Here is a 23,611-nt window from a genome sequence, read left to right as displayed (position 1 = left end):
GATTGTGAGCTACTTGAGGGCAGAGCCTGTGTTTTCCCTCTTTTAGTATTCCTAGCTCATAGCACAGTGCCTGGTGCATAGTTTCAATTGAGTCATTTCAGTCTTGTCTGACTCTTCATGATCCCATTTTGGGGTTTTCTTGGCAGAGATACTCAAGTGGTTTATATTTCTTTCTCCAGATCAGTTTTCAGATGAGGAAACTGAGGCAATCAGGACTAAGTTTAACAAATGTTTATTGATTGACTGTAAAATGGCAGCTAGGTGGCATAGTGGTAGAACACCAGGCCTGGAATCAGGAAGACTCATCTTCATGAGTTCAAATCCAGACTCAGACACTTACCAGCTGTGTGACCTTGGGCAAGTTTGTCTCAGTTTCCTCATCTATAAAATGAGCTGGAGAAGGAAATGGCAAACCGCGCCAGTATCTTTGCCAAGAAAATCCCAAATGGGGTCACCAAGAGTCAGACACAACTAAAACAATTCAACAACAAAAATTGAGATGGTTGGAGTAGGTGGTCCCTTCCAGCTCTATATCTCTATCTTAGGTCACTTGGCCCAAAGGTGGTACTGAGCTGGATTACTGCGCTAACCTCTTGGTTGGTCTCCCTGGTTCGAGTCTATCACCTCTCCAATCCATCCTCTACTCGGCTGCCAAAGTCAGCTTCCTAAAGTGCAGACCTGATCATGCCACCACCACCCTGTTCCCACTCAATAACCTCTACTTGCTCCCTATTACCTCCAGGATAAAACACAAAATATTCCTTCTGCTACATATCTGTTCGCATTAGAAAGCTCCTTTAGAGTAAGAGCATGTTTTTGCCTTTCTTTGTATCCCCAGCATTACTGGTGCCTTGCACATAGTAAGGGATTAGTAAATGCTTGTTGACTAACTGACCTCCCTGAGCTTCAGTTTTCTAATTTGTAAAATGAGAAGATTGGACTAGGTGGCTTGGGAGAGGTCCTTTCTAGCACTAGAGCTTTAATTCATCAATAAGCATTTATTAAGTGCCTACTATGTATATCCCAGGCACCGAATGAGTCAATTAATAAGCATTTATTAAGCACCTACCATATGCCCAGTGCTGTCCTGAGATCTGGAGATAACAAAGAAAGGCAAAAGACAGTCCTTGCTCTCAAGTTCATAGTCAGTCTAATTGAGGAGACCACAAGAAAACAACTGTGTACAAACAAGACATAGGCAGGACAAAGAGGAGATAACCAAGAAGTCACCAAAACTACCCACTATTTGCAGCTTTGTTTGTAGCCTCTGCTGCATGCATCCTTGATCACAGAACACAACTCTTCAATGCCTGCGTTTTCCCTTTGAAAGGTGATGGCACCCTGTTATCCAGCCACTCCCACACCCTCACTTCATGCTCAGGCCAAACCAGTTAAGCACCTGCCATGCCCCCTGTGCCATTTTAAGCTTTATCACCATGCCTTTGCCCACACGGTTCCCTATGCCTTGAATGCCCTGCTCACCATCCACCCCTCAATGTCCAAGTCTCTGCTTAGTGACATCCATCCCATTTTATCACAGCCTTACAGATCTGAGACTGGAAGAGAATTCGGTGACCACCTAGTCCAATTCTCATTTTACAGAGAAAGAAAATGGCGCCCAGGACTTTCCCACTCTGAGTCTCACAGGTAGCCAGGAATCCAACTCCCATCCTCAGACTCCCCATCCAGCACCTCCCATTGCTTTATACTGCCTCAAGACCTAACTCAAATGTCAAATTTGCCATGAAGCCTGATTAATACATGCCCTCCCTCATCCAGATGAGGAAACTGAGGTAAACAGCATTATGTGACTTGCCCAAGGTCACACAGCTAGTGTCTCAGACTGGATTTGAACTCAGGTCCTTCTGACTCTAGGGGCAGTGCTCTATCCACTGTGGTATCTATCTGCCATTCACCTTTCCTCTCTCAGACCTCAGGCAGCAGCTACACACTATCTCTCTTATACTTAACTGTTTAATGTTTATATTATAGCTATTTGTGTGTGATAACTATCTCCCACCAGACCCTACTCTGCAATAGACTAAATATTGTATTTATTTCCTGGATCTGTAATTTTACTGGTGTAGAGAGTTCCTAGTGAGGAAATCCCCCACCAATTTAGATCGGCACCCATCTGCAACTTCAGTTGTCTGGGGGCACTGACAGGTTAAGTGACTCGACCTAAGTTGCACAAGCCAATATGTGTGGGAGGTGAGACTTGAACTCAGGTCTTTGTATGACCAGCTGTCAATCTCTCATGCCTCCCAGGGCACAGAGACCATGTCTTGAATCTTCGTATCTCCCCTAGTAGTTATTACAGTGCCCTGCACTCAGAGGGCATTCACCAACATGTTTGTTGAATTGGATAGACCTTTTGTCCATTGTGTCCAGAACATATGTACACAGGTCCATTGTGCAATAACCAAAATTCACATTTCTAAAGTGCTTTGCAGTTTAGGAAGGCTTTTGGCCCAATACCTCTATAGGGTTGGTAGGTCCAAAGGCTGTTTATCACTGACATCAACTCGATCATTTAATACTTCTAAATCCACCATTTCCCCCTAGTCCTTGATTTCAAGGGAGGGGGGGAAGCTCACAAAGTAAGAAATAAATCAGTAAATGAGCATCCTGAGATTTGATCCTGGATAACAGCACATTCATAGCTAAGGATCCTACCCACTACTTGCTGAACTCTCCAAAGTATAGTGCTGATGTACATAAAGGCATTATTCAAATTTTTTTAAATGGTTATTTCCTTTGTATATCTCCCTGTCTTCTCGTCTGAAGGACTTTCAAGATTGCTTCTTTTCGAAATGCAAATCAAAACAACTCTTAGATACCACACCTCTCCTGTCAGATTGGCTAAAATAACAAAGCAGGAGGATGATAAATGCTGGAGAGGATGTGGGAAAATTGGAACATTGTTACATTGCTGGTGGAGTTGTGAGATGATCCAGCCATTTTGGAGAGTAATTTGGAACTATGCCCAAAGGGCCATAGGAATGTTCATACCCTTTGACCCAGCAATACCACTTCTAGGGTTGTATCCCAAAGAAATCACACAAGAGGGAAAGGGACCCATATGTACAAAAATATTTATAGCAGCTCTTTTTGTGGTAGCCAAGAATTGGAAATCAAAGGGATGCCCATCAGTTGGGGAATGGCTGAACAAGCTGTGGTATATGAAGGTAATGGAATACTATTGTGCCATAAGAAATGGCAATGATACGGACTTCGTGACAACCTGGAAAAACCTACACGACATAATGCTGTGTGAGCGGAGCAGAGCCAGGAGAACATTGTACACAACCACAGATGTATGGATTCCGTAAGGACCAACCCTGACAGACTTCGCTCTTCTCAGCAACACAAGGTGCAAGGACAACTCCAAGGGACTCACGATGGAGAATGCTATCTACATCCAGAGAAAGAACTGTGAAGTTTGAATGCAGATTGAGGCACACTACATGCTCACCTTTTTTTCTTCTCTTTTGTTTTTGTTTTTGGGTTTTTGGGGTTTTTTTGGTTCTGTTTCTTCTTTCTCATGATTCATTCCATTGGTCATAATTCTTCTCCACACCTTGACTAGTGTATAAATTAATTCAATGCGAAGTTATACATGGTAGTTATATGAGATTCCATGCTGTCTTGGGGAGGGAGGGGGGAGGGATGGAAGAAAATCTGGAACTCAAAATTATGTAGAACCGTGTGTTGTACACTAAAAATAAAAAAAAAAATAAATCAGCAAAAGAACAAAAAAAAAAAGATTGCTTCTCTTCACCTGATTTACCTTCTGATGAATTTCAGTTTCAAGTGGCAGATACCCAGAGATTCTGACAGTCCACTGAGAGAATTGAAGAGGCATTGACCAGATGTCATTGAGTAGAAGGTGAGAGCTGGAAGGGATCTTCCAGATCACCTAGGCCACAGGTTCCTACTCTTCTTCATATCATAGATCCCTTCAGCAGTCAATCTGTGGAAGCCTATGAACCCATTCTCAGAATAATGGTGTTAAGTGCATAAATCAAAATACATAGGATTACAAAGAAAATCAACTATATTTAAATAGTTATCAAACTACTAAAAAAAACTGTGGACCCTAGGTCAAGAATCTCTGATCTGGTCCACTTTACAAAAAAAAAGGAACTGAGGAACAGAGAAAGGAGTGACTTTAAATCCTGTTTGTAGAAAGTAAATGGAACCAAGTGTGGACCTAGAGAAGAATGCTCCTCTCTCCATCTGTTGAGTATAGAATGCTGTGTCAATGGTCAGGTATACAAGATACAGCAGTTTTGCTAAACTACTTTTCTTGTGATTTTTGTTAAGGGTTTCTGGGTATGTGAGGAGGGGAGAATATTTAGAAATGAATATGATATAAAAAACTTTTAACTTTAAAAAAGATAACAGAAGAGTTAAACACTGTTGCTCCTTCTGTAACTTCACTCATTCCATCTCCAGAGGCTCTACCCTCTGAAGGGGGAGGCTGCTCAGAGTCACACCAGCTGAGCAGGGGGATATTGTGATCCTGGCTGCAGGGCCACCTTGGGCTCATATTCATCAATGTGCTTAAAGAGTAAAATGCCTGCATACACACGAAGGGAGACAAGAAGAATTTTGCAATGAAGATGGTCAGTGTCTTTCTGATCAGGAACACTGGATGAGTTACAATATTAGTAGTCTCGAAGTAAATGTTTCAACACACTGTTGTTACTATCACTGAGTTCTTTCAGTTGTGTCTGACTCTTTGTAACCCCATTTGGACTTTCCTCGGCAAAGATACTGGAAGGGTTTGCCATTTCCTTCTCCAGCTCATTTTACAGATGAGAAACTGAGGCAAATAGGATTAAGTGACTTGCCCAGGGTCACACAGCTAGTAACTGTCTGAGCCCAGATTTGAACACAGGGAAATGAGTCTTCCTGATTCCAAACCCAGTGTTCTATCCATTGAAGCACTACCTAGCTATCCATCTCCACATGTTTCATTATTTTTATATATAATATTACATGTCACATATTATATTACATACATACATATATGTACACACATTTACAAATTCAGAGAAGTGAAAATACACATATCATTTGATGTTCTCATAGTTTCTCAGAAAAGAAGTTAAAAAACCACACATATCTGAATACCACACCAGATCACTCAAGCTTATTTTATTGATACTCATTAGATAAGAAAATTGTATTGTAGCATTTGATGCATTTTACAACACACCTTCCAGGAGTGGTTGTATAATGTCTACCATTTATTCTGTAGGCTAAAGTCTGTTATGCCTCCCAAGTGAATGATTTGTTATTACAATTTTAATTCCCTCGTGGTAACATATGGTCGGTTATTCACTCTGGGTACTTAAAATGGTCCATTCAGTCTGTGGTTTTCCTGTTGTTATCCTATCTAGCTACAGGTTTAAGATACATTCAAATAAAAAAAATAGTTAAGTTATCTGCAGTAAGTGCACACATATAATAGCAAATCAAGCTGAGGACACACTTTTACTAAAATGTCTTAGGTTTAGAGAATAAATAGAAGTTGAAAACATGAGCCGCACTCGCTTGTATGCTTTCTCTAGAAGCATGCTAAGTGTCCATAACACTATGTGGACTCCCTTCGGGGACGGACAACTCTTTCTAGCAGAAGGGCAAAGATGATGGTATTATTTATGCAAAAGATCATCAGTACTAATTCTTCAAGTAAGAGGCTGGAAGAAATGACAACAATGCTGCTGCGACGTAAAGTGTGGTAACCGATTATAATAAATAAACCACCTTCTTGGAAGGAAACATTTTATAGAAATACAATCGGCATGAAGAAAAGGAAACAGACTCGATGATGTTTAAAAAGTAGATAAACTTATGTACAGAGACATACACACAATAGGGAGTCAATGGCAAAGGTAATTTTCATAGGCATTACTTACCTAGGTTGAGTATATTATAATATACTCTTGTTGCTATGTCTGGACATGTAATACTAAGATTCCTCAACTTAACGTTAGCAGGATTTTTGGTTCATGTTTCTGAAATCTATCTTGAAGATACTTTTAACTTTCACCTTAAGTATTCACTCCTGTGTGTGCATACACGTGTATGTGTCTGTTTATAAATAAAACTCTTCCAAGTCACCCTATGTTTGAAGCACTCAACAGAACCTACCTTTTTGTTCATTTTTCATTCTTTCCAAAAGAGACTCCATCCTTTTCCAAGCACAAGACACAAAGGTAAACAGAAAATGGAAAAAACAAGAACAGCCCATAGGCTAGAAAAATCACATTGATACAATGCCCTCTATTGAAGAGAGGAGAAAAATACATGGGCATTAAGTGGTCGCACCTTGGAGCTGCTCAAGTGTTTGGATTTCAAAAGTGGCTACCGTGGAAAAGGCAAGGATATGGATCATATGAAAATCCCACAGCCCTGCTTTTTGAAATAGTCTGATTTTCTGCAAGTGAAACCTAATGATCAAAATTCTATAGCCTCTCTCCTTCATACCATTGTGCTGTCACTCAGTTTTGCTGTGGGTCTTCCCTTCCCCGCTAATACGCTTTCTCCAGAACACCCCCACATTTCCCTCTTTAGGCCCTCTGATTTAAGTAAAGATCTTTGGCTCGGATCATTAGACTATTTTTGCTTAGAGGCTGTGGTTCCCAGAAACCAGTTGCCATTTTCCCTGATGCAAGATGAAAATAACCTTGTGACATGTGTATTTCAGTACCCGGAGAGCACACGGTAACATGATGCTCAACCAGCACCATGCCTTGACTGCATTTTACAAAATGTGTTTAAAGGAAAAAGGTGGGTTTGTTTTGTTTTTTTTTAATCCATACATTCACATTCTTTCCAGACTTTCGGCCTACCTGTGGATTACAGAAAGTTTTCTGCATGAGGAAAATCACAAATGTTTCCCTCCAAAGACACAATATTTCATCCAGGTAGAGGAGCCATGGGCTCTGAAGAAACTGGACCACTGGCAGAAGCAAAATAAAATCAGGCTGTCCCAACACAAATATGAATTTGGCTGCTTTGTTTTGTATACAGTAAAGGACCGAAGTTGGCTGCTTCATTTTATGTATAGTAAAGGATGAGGCTCATATATTCATCCAGGAGATCGAATGTTAGTCCACCCAGAACGAAGACACACTGTGACTGGTGTCATCTGACAAGCCTTCCATCCTGACTATATCATGGCTACAATCACATTCAATAAGCCAAAGGATTTATTTCCCCCCTATCCACAGGATAATAACTGGTTTCTGTTTTCAGTGCATCTTTAAAGGAAAGAAAAAAATAATTAAAAAAAAGACCCATCAAAGGTCAGCAAGTTAAATCCTTAATACAGCAATTGCAGCGTTGGGCCATTTCTTATGATGTCTGAAGAGTAATAAAATTAGATACAAGGTCTCTGATACATATTTACATACTATACAAAGTTTACACTCTTCTCCCATTAGGCACAAGGTTGATTTGTCTACTCAGGAGGGATTGAGAGAGAGACAGAAAGAGGGACAGAGAGACAGAGGCAGAGAAGGGAGGGGGCAGAGCGAGAAAGGGGGTCAGAGAACTGAGAGGTTAAAGGAAAATATTGTTTTTTGTTTTTGCTTTTTCTTAAAAAAGAAAAGGAACCAAGTTCCTCTCATCGCAAGCTTGTCTGTTTTGGAAGCTTGGCACCCATCAGGATGCCAGAAGTAAGAGTCACAGGGGCTTTCATCTGCATACTGGACCCCACCATGGTGGGGAAGCTGCGGTTCCTTCGAATTCCAGAGTTCAGCTGAAGGCCTCCAATGGCACTCGTGACAACAGGACAGCCAAGGGGAAGGCCATCAGGCCCAAGGGCCCTCGTTGACCCCTGGGCCCCGCAGACAAGAGGTCCCTGGTCTTCTGCCAAAGTAGGGGCATGGGGGCGCCCTGAGTTCACAACTTTGGCTATGCCAAACCGCTTGACTTTGTCCACTAAATTAAGGTTGGAGACAGACACCTCTGTCTGGCTCTCACTGTTTCTGATGTTCTTTTTCTCCCTCACCTCCTTCAGGATGGAGCTGGCTGGCTTGGAGGCCAAAAAGTTGTCATAAGGGGGGCTGGTACACTTGAAGTCGAAAGACGGTGGGGAAGACAGCGGTGTCTGCATAGGTGAATTTGGAGGGGTGGAAGGGATCACAGCCATTTTAGGGGAGTATGGGTTCAAGAGGGTGCCCTTGCCGGCCCGGTCCCAACTCTGGGGATTGTACACAGCCGCTGAGATGCCCCTCTCCTTCAGCAGCCACACCAGCCCAAGGGATGTGCTCATTGTGGTGGTGGATTCCCGGAGATTGGTGAAAGACTCAGCCAGACTCAGTCGCCGGGGAGTGCATGGCGTGCCCACTGGGGTGGACTTCAAGTTGCTGGAATTGCCACAAGCTGGAGTAGGTGCTGAGTTAAGGCTAAAAGGAAAAAAAAATCAGACCTAGTTATTCAATGCAAAATACCCTCAAAATCCCAGGGGAAACTAGTATGTCCATTTACACCAATCTGTTTATACTGGGTTGAGCCAAAATGGCACAATCTTAAGCACCATGTAAGCAAAATTTAAGCCTAAGTAGCTGAAAAGTGAAGTGAGACTTTTGGGACACCCAGCATAAACCTACAGACAGAATGTCAACTCCCTGAAGGCAGGACCTATTTAATTTTTGTATTTTTATCTCCAGCACCTTGCCCAGAGTGGCTGCTTCATAATTGCTTCTGGAAAGGATGAATGGATGCACTGAAGGCCAGCCCAGGGAAAAACCGTAAAATCTATTACCTCCAACAATCTCTTTGAAAACTTCTTTCTCCCCAGTGACCTTCATCCACCCAACAAGATAATATAGAAATAACAATTGGCATTTAAATATTACTCTAAAGTTTGCAAAGTGAAATATGTCTTATCTAACAAATTTCACAACAACACTATAGGATAAGTATTACAGTTATTAACCAAATTTTACAGATGAGAAAACCGAAGCTCAGAGATGTTAGGTGTGTGCCCAAGGTCATGGTTGGTTACCAGCTCTTCCTGAGTGTCCAACACACCGACACATTGTCAATAGCTTAAGGGAAAATACACCCGAGAAAAGTGATACATTGATTTAAAGTCACTCCATTGTCCAGAAAGGATAAGATTTTGCTGGAGTGGGCACCCCCCTCCACAAAGGCCGATCAATTATAAGCCTTCTAGGTCTTAGAAGTGATTAAAATCATCGTTTAGCGACCAAGCTTTTCCAGGTAAAAATATTTTTGACCTTAGCCAAGTGATGGATTTCTGAACGGCAGACAAAGATATAGTTTTATTACCAGGCCTGGCTTCAAAGCCTTTCCAGTGGATAAGGCCTAGCCAAGATGGTTCCCTGCTGGCGTAGCTTTTGAGAACACAGAATCATCTTTATATCACAATGAGGCATCAGAAGAAAGTTTCAGAGTGCTTCCATTCATACCAAATTAGAAATGACCTGTATCAGAGCAGTTTTTGATTGGGGGGAGGAGAGGAGGGAAAAGAGATAAGGAGAAAGCACCACAAAGCAGCAAGAAGCCAGACTACTGTCTATTTGGCCTATGCAAACACCAGCCATGGCAAAAACAGAAGACATAAAACCTATAAATAAGGATAGATTCTTCTTAATACCACTTAAGTGGAGAAACCCATGGGGAAAAATGCTTCTCCTACATGACTCAGTTCTTGATTTTGTTCTCTTCTACCCACTTCACATCAGTTCTTTTGCCCATTAAAAAAACAAAAAGGATGTTAAGGAAATACGCTTTAGTCTGTGCTCACCTGTGTGATAAGACTGAGACTGGCAACCCTACCCAACAGTGAAAAGGTCAGGAAAACCTAGTGTGTGAGAGCTGCCCACATGGTACAAGAAAGCCACTCAAATGTACAGAATTTCAGCACAGGAAGAGGCCTCAGAGGTCAGTTCCAGTCCAACCCCTTCCTGCTCTAAGTGCCCTACTTAGAAATATGGAAACCGAGGCCCAGAGGAGTGATTTGGTTTAACATCAGACAGCTATACTGGCAACAGAACTCACTTAGGACTGCTAGGTTCAATGTTCTTCTGCTAGACCACACTGGGAGGTCAGTCTTTCTTAAATGCCTTGTTCAGGCATATCGGGCTACCGGAGCAGAACTGGGGGAGGGGGAAGATGGAGAGACTGGGACAGATGAAAAAAGTTTTCTCATTTCCACAATAATACTGGAATAGAAGCTACATTTATTCATGTGTTTGTACAGATACATACATACACATATATAATATATAGAGAGAGAGAGGGAGAGAGACAGAGACAGAGAGAGGATCAGATTAAGGTGAATGCTATCAAGATTACTAATAATAGGGGGGAAAGGCCTCTTTTAAGTAGAATCATTGAATAATACTGGGGAAAAAAACACAATTCTAAGAAATCCACCCTTAACAAGCTCTGTCTGGCCACAGCTACTAAAGTTAACATAAACAAGCAACTAAGGAAGAACACAGTAGATGGTTAATAAATGGAAAGGGAAGGAGAGGAAGAAAAAGGAAGAAGGGACAGAGAGGAGAGAAAAGAAAAGGAAGGAGGAGGGAGGGAGGAAGAGAAAGAAGAGGAAAAAGGATGAAAGGGGGAAGGGAGAGAGGGAAGGAGAAAGAAGAGAGGATGGGAAGAAGGGAGGAAGGAGGAAGGAAAATAAGAAGAAAGAAAAAGTGAAGAAAATAAAGGAGGGAGGAGGAAGGAAGAGCAAGAGAGGGAAGCCGAAAGGAGGGAGGAGGGAGGAGGAAGGAAGAATAGAGTGGAGAAAGAGAGACAATGAAGCAAAAACACGCCCAATGGCGTTCATACTGCTGACAAACTTGCGGATAATTGAATCACAACTTTTTTCCTCACGCCACCTGGTGGCCTTATCTGTAACTGGCAAAGCTACCTAAAGAAAACCTCGCTGATCAGCAACTCCCGCTGGAATCAGCCACAACTTAGCGAATGCTTGAAAAAGAGGGCTTCTTGACCAGAAGCAGGAAGGTGCCCTAGTCTGCAGACTGCCCTGTGTATTCTCCAGAGTATATGAGAGAAAGAATCGTGTCATCTGAGAGAAATTTTGCTTAAATGCTCTGAACGAGTAGAGAGGCTGGGGAAGAAGCCATGGGTGAAAGATGCTTACAACTAAAAGATGTGGAAGCCTCAAAATGGAAGTTTAAGAACTTCAAATCAAAGCTGCATCACCTTTGGCTTGTTAGTTCGTGAGAGTAGAACGAACGGCCAACATGCACACCACCACATAAACACAAAAGCATCATCACACTGGGAAAGAGGAATTATGGAAAACACAGGATGAATTCCCATTCTGGTTAAAAGGCATTTTTAAAAAAGAGTAATGGAGGTGGAATTATATGAAGTGTATTCTACCAAAAATATAAAGCTTTTTTTTAAATAAAATTTAAAATGTTTTTAAGGTTTTAAACTTTTAAAAAAAATCTTCATTCCTAGTTTTTCTATTTAATTTCTAACTAAACTAAAAGGTACATACTCAACCAAATAAAACCAAAACAAAAAACAACAGCAGAAACAAACCCAACCTCATGACTGAGGACAAGGGGCTTTTTTCTCTATTTAAAGTCGTGGTTAAAAAAAAATTGTGATTACTGGTCTATCACCAGAATTAATGACCACAGCTTTGTGAATAGAATGCCTTTGTGGACCCTGTGTCCTTGATTTAAAAAAATCTTGCTAGCAGCTGTGCTTACAGAGCAGGAAAGCAAAGTACCACAGGAAGAAAAGAATAAGATAAATTCAAAAGCAGAGTTTCATAATTCAAAGGTTCTTAACCTGGGGTCTGTGAACTCAAAAAAAAAAACCTACTTTGATAACTATTTCAGTATAATTAGTTTCCTTTGTAATCTTGTGTCTTTTATTCTATTCCTTTTTTTTACTTCTTTTTTTTTTTTTGTAGGAGGGAAGGCAGGGTAATTGGGGTTAAGTGATTTGCAGGTCACACAGCTAGTAAGTGTGTCAAATGTCTGAGGCTGGATTTGAAATCAGGTCCTCCTGACTCCAAGGTCAGTGCACTACTCACTGCACCATCTAGCTGACCCAATTCTACTCTATTTAAAAAAAACAACAACAACATTATTTTGAGAAATGATCTATTAACTTCACCAGACTGCCAAAGGCGTCCATGACACCAAACAGTTAAGAACCCTTGGCCCAATTCCACCAAATGGGAGCTTTAGGGTTGAGTATCTATCAGTGTTAATGTCTGTTTCCTATGAAGTTTAGGAAGGAGAATCTTTAAAGGAAATGTTAGGAACATGACCTGTTAAAATATTAGCTTGGAATGCTAACAAAATGGCCTTCAGCATCTAATCTCTCCAGGTTAGCCATTGTCTCACACACACACACACACACACACACACACACACACACACACGCATTCATTGTACAAGACCCTGCTGGAACAGGAACTGCCGACAGCGTTGCTCACCCCCTGACCGACTGGGTCACACTGTTTGCCCTATATCTCCTCTCAGCATAACGTGACATAAGGCCGTTTCATCCTCCTCCTCCTCCTCACATGACCTGTGAAGAATTATTTATAGGTGAAAGAGCTCCTTGGTGAGAAGGGTCGCACATCTCCCCTCCCTACCATTCAGGACCACCTGAGGTCCATTCTGGCCTCAGCCTCAGTGAGCAGAATGTCTTCCTTGGCCCCTGGAGCCACTATGATAAAGTTCTCTTGTGGTGTAAATATAATTTCCCTTTAGCTAAATTTCTGGGAGCCCTGAGTGGGGCCGTATTGAGAGAAATGTTCAAGTCAAGTCCCTCACCAGTATCCACGGCACAGCTTCTCCAATGAGACTGAGGTGAGTGGGCCATAGGTTAGGAATGGGTTGTGCTTTTGGTCTTTGAGCCTCTCCATAGATTCCATTCTGTCGAGTATTAATGAACACTGAAGCATTAGATTCACAGCTATATACAGATAGAGCCAGAAGGGGACCTCAGAGGCCGTTGATTCCAACTCTATCATTTTACAGGTGAGAAAATGGAGATGGGGAGAATGCCCTGGGTCATACAACTAAGTGTCTGAGGTAGGATTAGGACTCAGGTCTTCTTGGCTCTGTGCACCCTGCCACCTGGATGCCTGGTATAGCACTGGTCCTTAGGGCTCAGTACACAGTGAAAAGCAATCCCCTTCTGAAAAGTCTCACGCTACTTGAGTAGTTTCAAAGCAGAACTCCAACAAGAGGGTCCCTGGAAGTCTCCATACTAGTCTATCAAAAAGTGGCCTAAGAATGCATTCCGTTCATACTCCTGGCCTTTTGGTCACTCAAGATTTTCAGGTCATATGATCTTTTTAACCACACAGAGCTGAATTAGAAGGAAACTCTCCCCATCTGAGAGGCAGTATACAGGGTGTTCCTAAAGTCTGGACACATAGGAAATGTGGAATTATTGCATCGAGTTCATGTGACTCTTGCAAAGCGCATCGACCTTTGCATCACAAATGATGGAAATCATATCGAAGATGTTATTTGTTAATATTTCAATTAGATAAAATGATGAAAATTTTATTCATTTAATTTCCTGAAAATATGCATTTTTGCCTGTGTGACCAGACTTTAGGAACACCCTGTAGAATGGTAGAAGGAGCCCTGGTTTTGGAGTTGGAAGACCAGGGTTCAAACCTTTACTCTGCTCACTGTGTAGGTGACCATGGGTGAGCCACCATTTTTCCTTATCTATAAAATGAGGACGTTTGACTAGATGATCTCTAAGGTCCCTCTGATTCTAAACTGATGAACTTGTGGTTTAAATCCATCCTAGAGAGAGAAATCATAGATATAAAGTTGGAAGGGACGTTAGAAACTCATTTTACAGATGAAGAAACTGAGATCCAGAGAGATAACATAGCTAGTAAGTGGTAAAATGATTTGAAACCAAGTTTTCAGACTCCAAATCCAGAGCCCCATTCATGATGTATGCCAAGCTGAAACACATGAGCATCCTTCAGAGGCGAAAGCTGTCTGATTCCAAACAGAGTCCTGGAGGGACAATATGAATGAGCTTAATAGGCCTTTGGGATAAAGATGTTAACCTCAGTCCCTCCAAACTACTCAGTTGCTTGGCAGCTGGCCCTCTTCCTTACTGAATTCTTTGGTTTATGCCTTTGACTACAAAAGCTGAGCACTACCAGACACCCAACCTTGCACCCCAGGGCTGTCATCCCTTACCTTGGCGTGACCCTTGTGAGCTCATCGGAGGGGTGCAGGATGCGGCATGTGGTAAAGGTGAAAGTGGAGTTGGTCTGTGACATACACTTCCCAGGATGATGCGCTATATTGAAGGAAGAAGGGGAAAACACACACAAAACAAATTCTTTGACATCTATAGATGAAAGAGAGAGAAAGAGAGAGAGAGAGAGAGAGAGAGACAGAGAGAGAGAGAGACAGAGAGAAATTCTCCACAGTCTTCAACAGATGCAAGAAGAGTGATGAGATACCTTTCAGTTGGATCTAGGCGAGGAAGGTGAAAACACAAACGTTCTTGGTTGTTGGAGCATCCCTCAAAAACAATCGAAAATCTGAGGTTTGGCTGGTGAGTGCCCTGATCATGCATGGATGGATTCCAGGTTTCCTCCTGATCCAGGTAAAGGTATCCCATCATATTTCTTTTCAATAGTGGATCCAGCTTGGGGGTAGGGAGGTCAATGTGCCTTGTGTTTAAATTTGGTTCCTGGCTGTATATAATGGGGACTGCTTTTCTCTTTCAGCACTCCAAAAAGTTTCTCATACTCAAACAGATGCCAGAACTCCAAGCAGGGAAGGATAGGGAGCGTTTGGAGATATATTGGCACGCTAGGGTTATTTCAAGCATTGTCTCTCTAAGCTGCTCACTCAACAGGGGTTGGGGGGCTGTGGAGGGGAAAAGCCTTTTGCTCCCTTTTTCATTCATGAAAAGAGGCTCTTGAAAGTTGGTTCCACTACTGCTCATCTGTAATTGCCATTGCAAGAGATGCAAAAGCCTTAGTGGGACTTGACAACAACTTTACGAGGGTATGCATTGATCAATGCTGACCTAGGTTGAAATCTCAGCATTGCCACTCACTACCTGGGTAATCTTGGGCAAGACATCACCTCTGAAAGCTGCAGTTTCTTCATCCAATCCATGATGACCCATGTTAAGAATGCTGAAAGAAAGCCTTACCTACAACACAGCAGTTACAAGCATTGGCAGCACCATTGCTTTCATGGATGATCTTTGAATTGATGAATTTTTTTTTGAAACCAATGGCAATCATGTTGGCCAATGTGCCCAATTATCTTTCTTTCAAAGGTTTGGCAGGTTGTTGTCAAGTCCCCTGCAGAACAGGATCCACAGCAAAGGAAAGCAGAAAGGTTAAGAGCCGTGCATTTGAGAAGCTTGCTAAGGAATCAGTTTTATACTTTACTTAAGAGATCATGATTGCATAGGATTTCTTCATTCATAACTTAAAGGTTCTTTTTTCTTTAAAAAGAGACTGTTCCAAATGGCATGCACAACACATTGTCCACAGAGATCCCCATCCCACTCAGCCCTCAGAGACCTCCTAGGAGGAACAGACTTAGTATCATAGGCCCACTTGCCCAGTTTGCAAATTAAAAAGCTGTGGTGGCCCTTTTAGAAAAGAGTCTTCCAAAGAAGCTCCTGGCTCGGGTCCAGACCTCACTGGAGGGGCTCCATTTTCTCTTCAATTTATTAAGGGAAAACAGAAATGAAAACCATATGCTGCAAGTTGAACCGGATGAGGAAACCAGGGAATGGAGGCAAAAAAAATATCCCAGATACATAATGGAAGATGAGATTAAGAGCATGAGGACTGAGGTGGGTCAATGGAGGGTCGATGTGATGTTGTTGATCACTTCAACGCAACACACAGTTGTGTACTTGAAGTTTATTGAACATAGGGCTGGCTGTTGTCTATGCTACTGGAGCCAACTTTGAACCATGGGATCTTAGATTTAGAGCTAGGTCATCTCTCATTTTACAGATGAGGCCCAGAGAGGATAAGCAACTTACCCAATGTCACACAAACAGTAAATGGCAGAGCAGGGATCTGAACCCATGACCTCTGGCACCAAATCTAGGGTTCTTGCCACTATGCCATGATAAGTCATGCCACAAATGGCATCAAAGGGGAGAAATCAGGCCCAACAAAGAGCCTCCATCACATCTTATTTCTCTTCCAATAAACGTAATATATGATGGACTGGGATAACTTAGAAACTACTGCAAACACACACACACACACACACACACGCAAACACACACACACACAAATGAGAAAAGCTATGAAGGGAAGGGTAGCCTAGCAATCACGACTCTCTTATTGTGATAAGGCCTAAAAAGAAAAGCCATAGAAAAGCTGAGGAAAGGATCCCAAATAACAGACATGAGGTTATTTGGAAGGGAGAAAAGAAAATACAGTTATTAGAGATTATCAAGACACAACAGTTCTTTTCTAGATGACACACACGATTGAATGAAGCAATGCTGGATTTAAAATCAAGAGTATATAACCTTCTAATACATGTGGCCCAGATAGCCAAAGATGGGGGAAGGGGGATACAGGGGCACCATGTCACTTTCATCCTCCACCCTTTTTGGATTAGAATTAAATTGCAAAATCTCTTTTGAAGTGGGCATTTGAAAGACATAGCTGCATTGGCAGAAGCAAAACCCATCACTGAAAAATGGGCCTTGGGGACAGGGAAAAGGCTGCTAAAAGTACAGAGGTCATTGTTCTCCCAAAGCCATGGAGACAAGTTAGAAGGGAAAGAGATCAAGAGTCAAAGCCAAGAGATTCAACCCCATCCCAAATACCACTAGGAAAGCTTGGACCCGGTCTTCCTCCATCAGTCAATAGAGGCTGCCATGTTGCTGAAGGACTTTCCTTCCTTGAACAACAAAGAGAGTAAGTGATCTCATATCACTAGACACTTAGGAAGCACCTTAAGTTATGTCACACCTAATGTCAAGAGCTGTTGATTAAGACCATACAACTTCCAATCATGGACATCTACACTTGACATATGGATTGCTTTTTCAGTAGATGATTTCCAAAATTTACATTCCCTTACACATTCCATTCCCCAAATCCTACCTTCAATTGCAAAAAGGCATTTTATTTGCAAAAGAGAGATATAGCATCCTAAATGTAATGATCAGGAATTTATTTGCCAAAGAGGTGGTGGACCTTTGGGCCAAAGACATAAAGGCTAAATTGCTTAAAATGTTCTCTTTTTCAACTCACCTAGGGAGCCAACTTCAAGGTGCATCAGAAATGGTTAGTGGTCTAGTTTTAAAGAGCTGCACCATAAAAAAGGCAGGTGCTTTTATTGAGTATTTTATTTAAGAAATTTCACTTAAGTTTTATGAAGACAAATGGGTTCTTCCTTTCTGTCCCCCAGTTTTCACCACTTGTGTGTGATCCTGATCCACCAACAGCAACCTTTAGGCTTCAGTAAAGATCCTGACATGGAAATTCCCTCCAACGAGAGCTGATCACAAACCCTTCATCAGATACAAAGACTGGCATGAGGCACATAGAGTTGAAATGACTTGCCCAGTGTCACAGAGTTCTTATTAGAAGCATTGTTCAAATCTGTTTTTTTTTTAATTTGTAGCCCAACACTGGATCCATTAAATCATATTACTTTTATTCAGTTTGGGGATTTTAAGGGGAGGGGTTCAAATCTGCAGGACAGGGAATTCCTAATGATGGGGAAACACCCTCTATTAATGCAGAATGGCCATTACTCTGTCATTTATAGCAACATGAGAGAGTTGCCTGGGGCACTAAGAGGTTGATGTGCTGAGTCACAGGCATTATATTTCAGAAGTGGAACTTAAACCTAGGTCTTTCTAAAACATACACTCTCTCTCCTAATATACAATATACCACCTTTTTTTCCTTCCTTCCTTTCTTTCTTTTTAACTATTTCCTTAATATTACATATGATCCTTTAATCATGTCTTCAAGGTCCCTTCCAGCTCTGATTGGTTCCCTGATTCATTTCCCCACCAAACCTATACCCTTTGATAAATTATAAGTGATTTAGTTGTATATGGGGCTTTCCCAATTTCATACCCCAGTAGTTCTTCGTAGACTAATCTGAGGCCATTAGAAGGGACACAAGAAGATGTCTCTGTTTTCTCTAGGACCAAAGTCCTTGCCTGGTGATGAACTCTTCAGGAGGCCCTCCAGAAGGCCCCTCAAATATTAACTGGTGCAATACATGTGCAGGCAATATTTCTCAGTCACTGGGACACAAAGAGGCTCCCAAGTGGGCCATGATACTCAATTCCAAATCCACTGCTGAGCTAGGAACCCCACAATAGGCAAGTTATCTCTGCTCCCAGAAGGACTCAGCTGGGTCACAGCTCTAGCTCAACCATCTGTAACAAGTCAGGGTTTGGGAATGGGGATTCAGCCTCAGCCTCCCTGAATCTCCCTTCTTCCTTCCCCAGCTACCTAAATGGGGCCTGTCCCAGTCAATCCCATAAGTGGAAAAGGCCAAAGATGACTTATAAGAACTATCACCTGAGTGGCCCAAAAGGACAGATTCTACTAGGGTGTCTTAGGCACTGAGGAGGATCCAATTTCATTGGGGAAAGCCAATGTTACCGCTGTAGTCAAGCTAAAACACCTGCATCACAAGACTGGGTCCTCTGATCCTTCGGTTTCCATGATTTCACCTCTTCCTTTAAAGTAGCCTTTGAAATAGCATAAATTGTTATCAATAGGAAAATAGCTAAAGGAAGAGAGTACTGAGTTCATTCATCTTCCCATAAGGAAGGATAAGCTGAGAATTTTTCGGGGACTAATTAACAAAACTTTAAAAATTTAAAAGTTTAAAAAACTTTAAAAAACTCATGAGCGAATAAAGTAATGTGAAGGAGTGGGAGTGAGGGTGAGAAGTTGCCCATACGAAACACACAGACTAGATCATTATTTTATTCACAAGATTACTATTATTTCTGAAGATTTCAAAGAACTTCACAAAAATACCTGAACTCTTGGGATATGAATATTGCTAATTCACATTTTTAAAAAGGAAGATGAGGCACGGGATTGGTTACCTGAAACACATGGAGATCTTTTCCCCACACTTGAACTAGGGATAATTTTACACAGATGGAAAAAATCCCCAATAGTTGGGGGCAAATGCTACAAACTTAATGACCCTCTTCCTCCTCTTTATCTTGCACCTTTAATAGAACTGGGAACTCTTCTGTGACATAGAACAGCAGGAGTGAGGCTGATGGGAAGTGGTTGAGGCAAGCCTGGTAAAGGCACTCAGGCTGCAATTCCAGTCACTGCCACCAGGGGAGCTGGTTAATGGAGATGGTCCCATCAGTGTAGTCAGCCAGAGCTTACTAACTGCACCAAATCCATTAAAATGTTACTGTCTAAAAACCCCAAATGGCAGGTATATAAAAGCCCATTTTGCTTTGTGACAAAAATAGGTCTAAATACATTCCAAATACATTTGCTGAAGAATTTGACCTGCTATTTGCAAGAAGTCTAAGTAAAAACTGATAGAAAATGCCCTGCTTTTAAGTAGCCATGTCTTCCTAGGTTAGAATATGGCCCAATTAAAATATATTGGGAATGTTCTCGATTTACCTGGCAGCTGCAGAAGATGACTCTTCATTTTTTCTCTTTTAAAATTTTTTCAATAAGATAGGGCTTAAACTTGTGATTTCATTGGTATAGGGTACCCCCATGGGAGAAAATTCCCTTTACCAATGCATAGGAGCACCTTCCCTGCTACTTATGGCCTTAGATAGTTGCCTAAAGCCCTGAGATATTAATTCACCCAGGGTCACAAACCAATATGTGCTGGATTTGAAATCAGATTTTCCTGGTTCCAAAGCCAACATTCTACCTACTAGGTCAGGGCTGTGCAACCGTAGGTTTTTATTGAAACAATAGACAATATATTTTGATTTGCCTTTTTATTGAGAGCTCTGCAGTAGCTCAGCTTCATTTATGAAAGCATTTATGTAAATTTTCTATGCTTGTAGGTGAGCCATATAAATTGCATTGTGGGCTGCATTTTGGACAGCCCTATACTAGGTCATCTAGCCTCTTATTGAAAAATAAATCAATAAATTTGTTGTTGTTCAGTTGTGTCCAACTCATGAACCCATTTGAGGTTTTCTTGGTAAAGATACTGGAGTGGTTTGGCACTTCCTTCTCCAGCTCATTTTACAGATGAGGAACTGAGACAAACAGGGTTAAGTGCCTTGCCCAGGGTTATACAGCCAGTAAGAAGCATCTGAGGCTGCATTTGAACTCAGGAAAATGGTTCTTCCTGACTTCAGGCCTGGCATTCTATCCACTGTGCCACCTAGCCCAAATCAATAAACAAATATACTCGAAATAACGGAGAGCAGAAAAATCCTATATACTTTTTTCTTTTCCTCATCTCACTATGGAACCCTTGCCAAATTTGCTCAGTGAAGATCAAGTTCAATAAAATAGGGCAAGGAAGAAAATGTCTCCAGCACCTTTGTGAGTTTGCTCACTCTTATTCAGGCCAATAGCTGAAGCTCTAGTTTCGACATGAAAGTTAATGTGCTCTTTGGCATCAAGTGGTTTCTGAAATGTGGCTTTTCTCAGGTCTGAATGTTTTTCAAAAACTCTGAATGTCTGGACTACTTTCAGTATAGTGAGGGGTTGTGATACATCAGTCCCCAAATCTACAACATTCTCCTAGTACTCCTGCAACACAAGTGCACAGCTTCAGCTGTCCAGCTCCCAAAGGCCTCCCCAAGCTGCCCTGGTAATCCTTCCTTTAGAACGAGGGCACTGGGTAAGGGTCAGTAGAGCTCATCTGTACACAGTTGTCTGCATGTTGTCTTCCCCATGAGACTGCAAGCTCTTTGAGGTCCCAGACTCTTTTTGCCTTTCTTCATATCCTCAGTGCCTAACACTTCAACATTTACATTTAATGTCTGTTGATTGACTGACTGCCAGATATTATGAGAGTCCATCTTGGTTTAACTCTGCATGTGAAGAACTAGAAAAATTTCTACTTTGTTTTAAGCATAGTCACCACTAAACTATTTAATTGCTTGAGCCATGTCTGTCTTTTTTTCCTGTGGCTTATACAGATTATATTTGCCTGTTTTGTTTCACTATTTATAATATAAATGGCTCAAGAGGGTGCTTCTTCCGTATTCTTTTCCTTACCATGATGCTTAGTACCCCCTTGACAAGAAATAGGCTTGAATGGTGTCATCAAATCAATTAGATTGTAAGATTCTTGAGGGCAAGGACTGTCGTTGCCTCTTGCTGGTATCCCCAGCTTAGCATCCCATCTGGTGGTTAGTACATAATAGGTACTTAGTAAATGTTCACTGCTTGCTTGACTGATTGAATTAATGTAGGATCATAACCAATTACAGGACTATAACTCTAGAGCTGGAAGAACTTCAGAGAAGACCTAATCCAACCCACTCATTTTACAGATGAGCTAGCAGAGTCAAAGTCTGAAACTAGGTCCTCCAACTACAAAGCCAGATCTTCATCCACACCACTCCTTACTCCATCTAACCCAGAGTAGAATCCTGCCCATGGAGGAATTCCACTGGTAAATGCTCACCCTATTTTGTCATTATTCAGAAATATGCCTATGATTTTATCATGGCAGCTCACTGGCTCTCCCCATTGATCTGTTCCTCTTGACCTTCAAGAATCTCATGATTTTAGAACATCACAAGGATGGAGTGGTACATGACTGGAACCCTCATCTGTATGTGACCTGCTGGATAAATATAGAATCCTGGGATAACTCTTGGTCAAAACATCTTATTTCCTTTCTTTTCTATTCTTCATGGAAATGATAAGCTAACTCTAGACTTGAAGGGATTAACGGAGACTCTACATCCTTGATTACTTTATAAAGTAGGTAAGGCAACTCAAGTGAAAGACACAGACAAGAAAGCATGGAAGGCCCAGACTGGCAGAGAACATACTCATGCCAATAGCCTAACAAATGATTGAGGTGTGTAGTTCTTCTAGGCTATCTCTGACTCATGTATATGATGATGGCATTTCTTGCAAATGCTCAAGCCTTTTCTGTAGCTGGGCCTCCTGTTATGGAATCAGAGGGTGACTGAGTCAGTGGGTGGTACAGTTATAGGTAAATAGTACCAGTTACTAGCCTAAGTAGGAGAGCTGAGGAACTCTTCATTTCCTTTCTCCATCAATGGGTCCCCACCTTTTCCCTTCCCTTCAAAGTTCCTCCAAAATATAACTGACAAATGAAGCAAAAATGGTTTGTGAAGAAGATAGATTAAGATTACTAGCAGAAAAAAAAGTTATATGACTCACTTTAATACCAGAGAATTTTGCAATCTTTTTTTTCCCCAAGTATCTGAGGGTTAAAATATATAGTCCTCTTCCGATTTCTTTTACTTAGACTATGACTTACTTAGACTCTCGGCCTCAATTTCCTCCTCTGGGAAAAAAAAAAAGATGTTGGACTAGATGGTCCCTAAGGACACTTATAGGTCTAAACCTATAAAACTATGACCAACCTCTAGCTCTTCTCTACTTTAAGAAGCTGTCATAAATAATAATGGGTATTGTCATAAGAGTGGCTTTTGAGTTCTCCATTCTGTAGACACGATCCTTCAAATGTATCTTTTTGCTGAGCTCTAGAAGCACCATATGTATATACGTAATTCATTTCTCACCTGGCTGCACTACTACCTTGGAGCTTCTCTGCATGAGTTCTGCCATCGCAACCCCAAGAAGCTCATTACTGGGATGATTTTATCATCCTTCAAGATCTCATCAGTCTTGGCACTCCACCTCATCTCAACCCTCTGCTTCTCGGACTGGAGGATGAACTCCAATCCATCATTTAAGGAGAGATCCCATTTCTCACCTGGCTGCACTACTTTGGGACTTCTCTGACTCACTCCCCCTCCCCCTCATGCCCCTGCAAGGGGTATCTCCCCCCCCCTTCAGCTTCCTTTTTTGTGGTGTTGTCTTCCCTCATTAGACTGTAAATTCCTTGTGGACAGGGAATGTTTCTTTTTTCATTTTTGTATCCCCAGCATTTAGCACAGTGCCTGGCACATAGTAGGTGCTTATAAGGAATGTTTATTGACTGTGTATACTTATGTATACTTGTGGGCACAGCAAAAATTAATAGCACATTATAATTATTTTTCATAGGTTCATAGATTTAGAGCAAGAAGGGACCCCTGAGGCCAAAACATTCAACTCCATTTTATAGAAGAAAACTGGACTCTCCATCAGAAACATTAAAACATAAACCACCCCAAAGAAACAAAATAAAACTTTAACCTAAAGATTAAAAATTTCTGTTTTAATACACATTAGTCAAAACAGAGGACACAGACTCTTCCTTTGAAGAGTAGGATATTTTAAAAGGCAGTGATATTTAAGAGAACATAGATAATAATAATAAATCCTTAAAAAGTGCTCAAAACTTCTACTCCATTGGAGTCCATAGGCTCCAGAAGTCTGTTTGAGACATGCTTACAACACATCAGTGGCTAGGGAAGACTCCAGACATCTTCATTTTATGGAATCTCTCAGAGGCTACTG

The 23,611-nt window shown here is 41.5% G+C and overlaps 1 protein-coding gene across 9 annotated transcripts in view; it reads right to left on the bottom strand.

Moving 5' to 3' along the window:
- Positions 1-5,143: 5,143 nt before the first annotated feature.
- Positions 5,144-23,611, bottom strand: part of TRAK1 (trafficking kinesin protein 1) — a 238,668-nt gene continuing 220,200 nt past the window's right edge. For 8 of the 9 annotated variants that reach the window (XM_036759410.1, XM_036759409.1, XM_036759411.1 and 5 more), the window contains 2 exons: positions 14,214-14,316; positions 5,144-8,423 (listed from right to left, as the gene is read on the bottom strand). In XM_036759410.1, coding sequence (XP_036615305.1) covers positions 7,640-8,423; positions 14,214-14,316 — 887 coding nt within the window. In that variant the 3' untranslated portion in view covers positions 5,144-7,639. Of the gene's footprint in view, positions 8,424-12,466; positions 12,562-14,213; positions 14,317-23,611 lie in introns of all 9 variants that reach the window. The other variant, XM_036759415.1, reaches the window with a different exon arrangement.

This window comes from Trichosurus vulpecula, chromosome 5 (assembly GCF_011100635.1).
Source record: "Trichosurus vulpecula isolate mTriVul1 chromosome 5, mTriVul1.pri, whole genome shotgun sequence".
In the NCBI taxonomy this organism is placed as follows: Eukaryota; Metazoa; Chordata; class Mammalia; order Diprotodontia; family Phalangeridae; genus Trichosurus; species Trichosurus vulpecula.
Note: the sequence above shows the minus strand (reverse complement) of the source record. Positions and strands in the feature narration are given on the sequence as shown.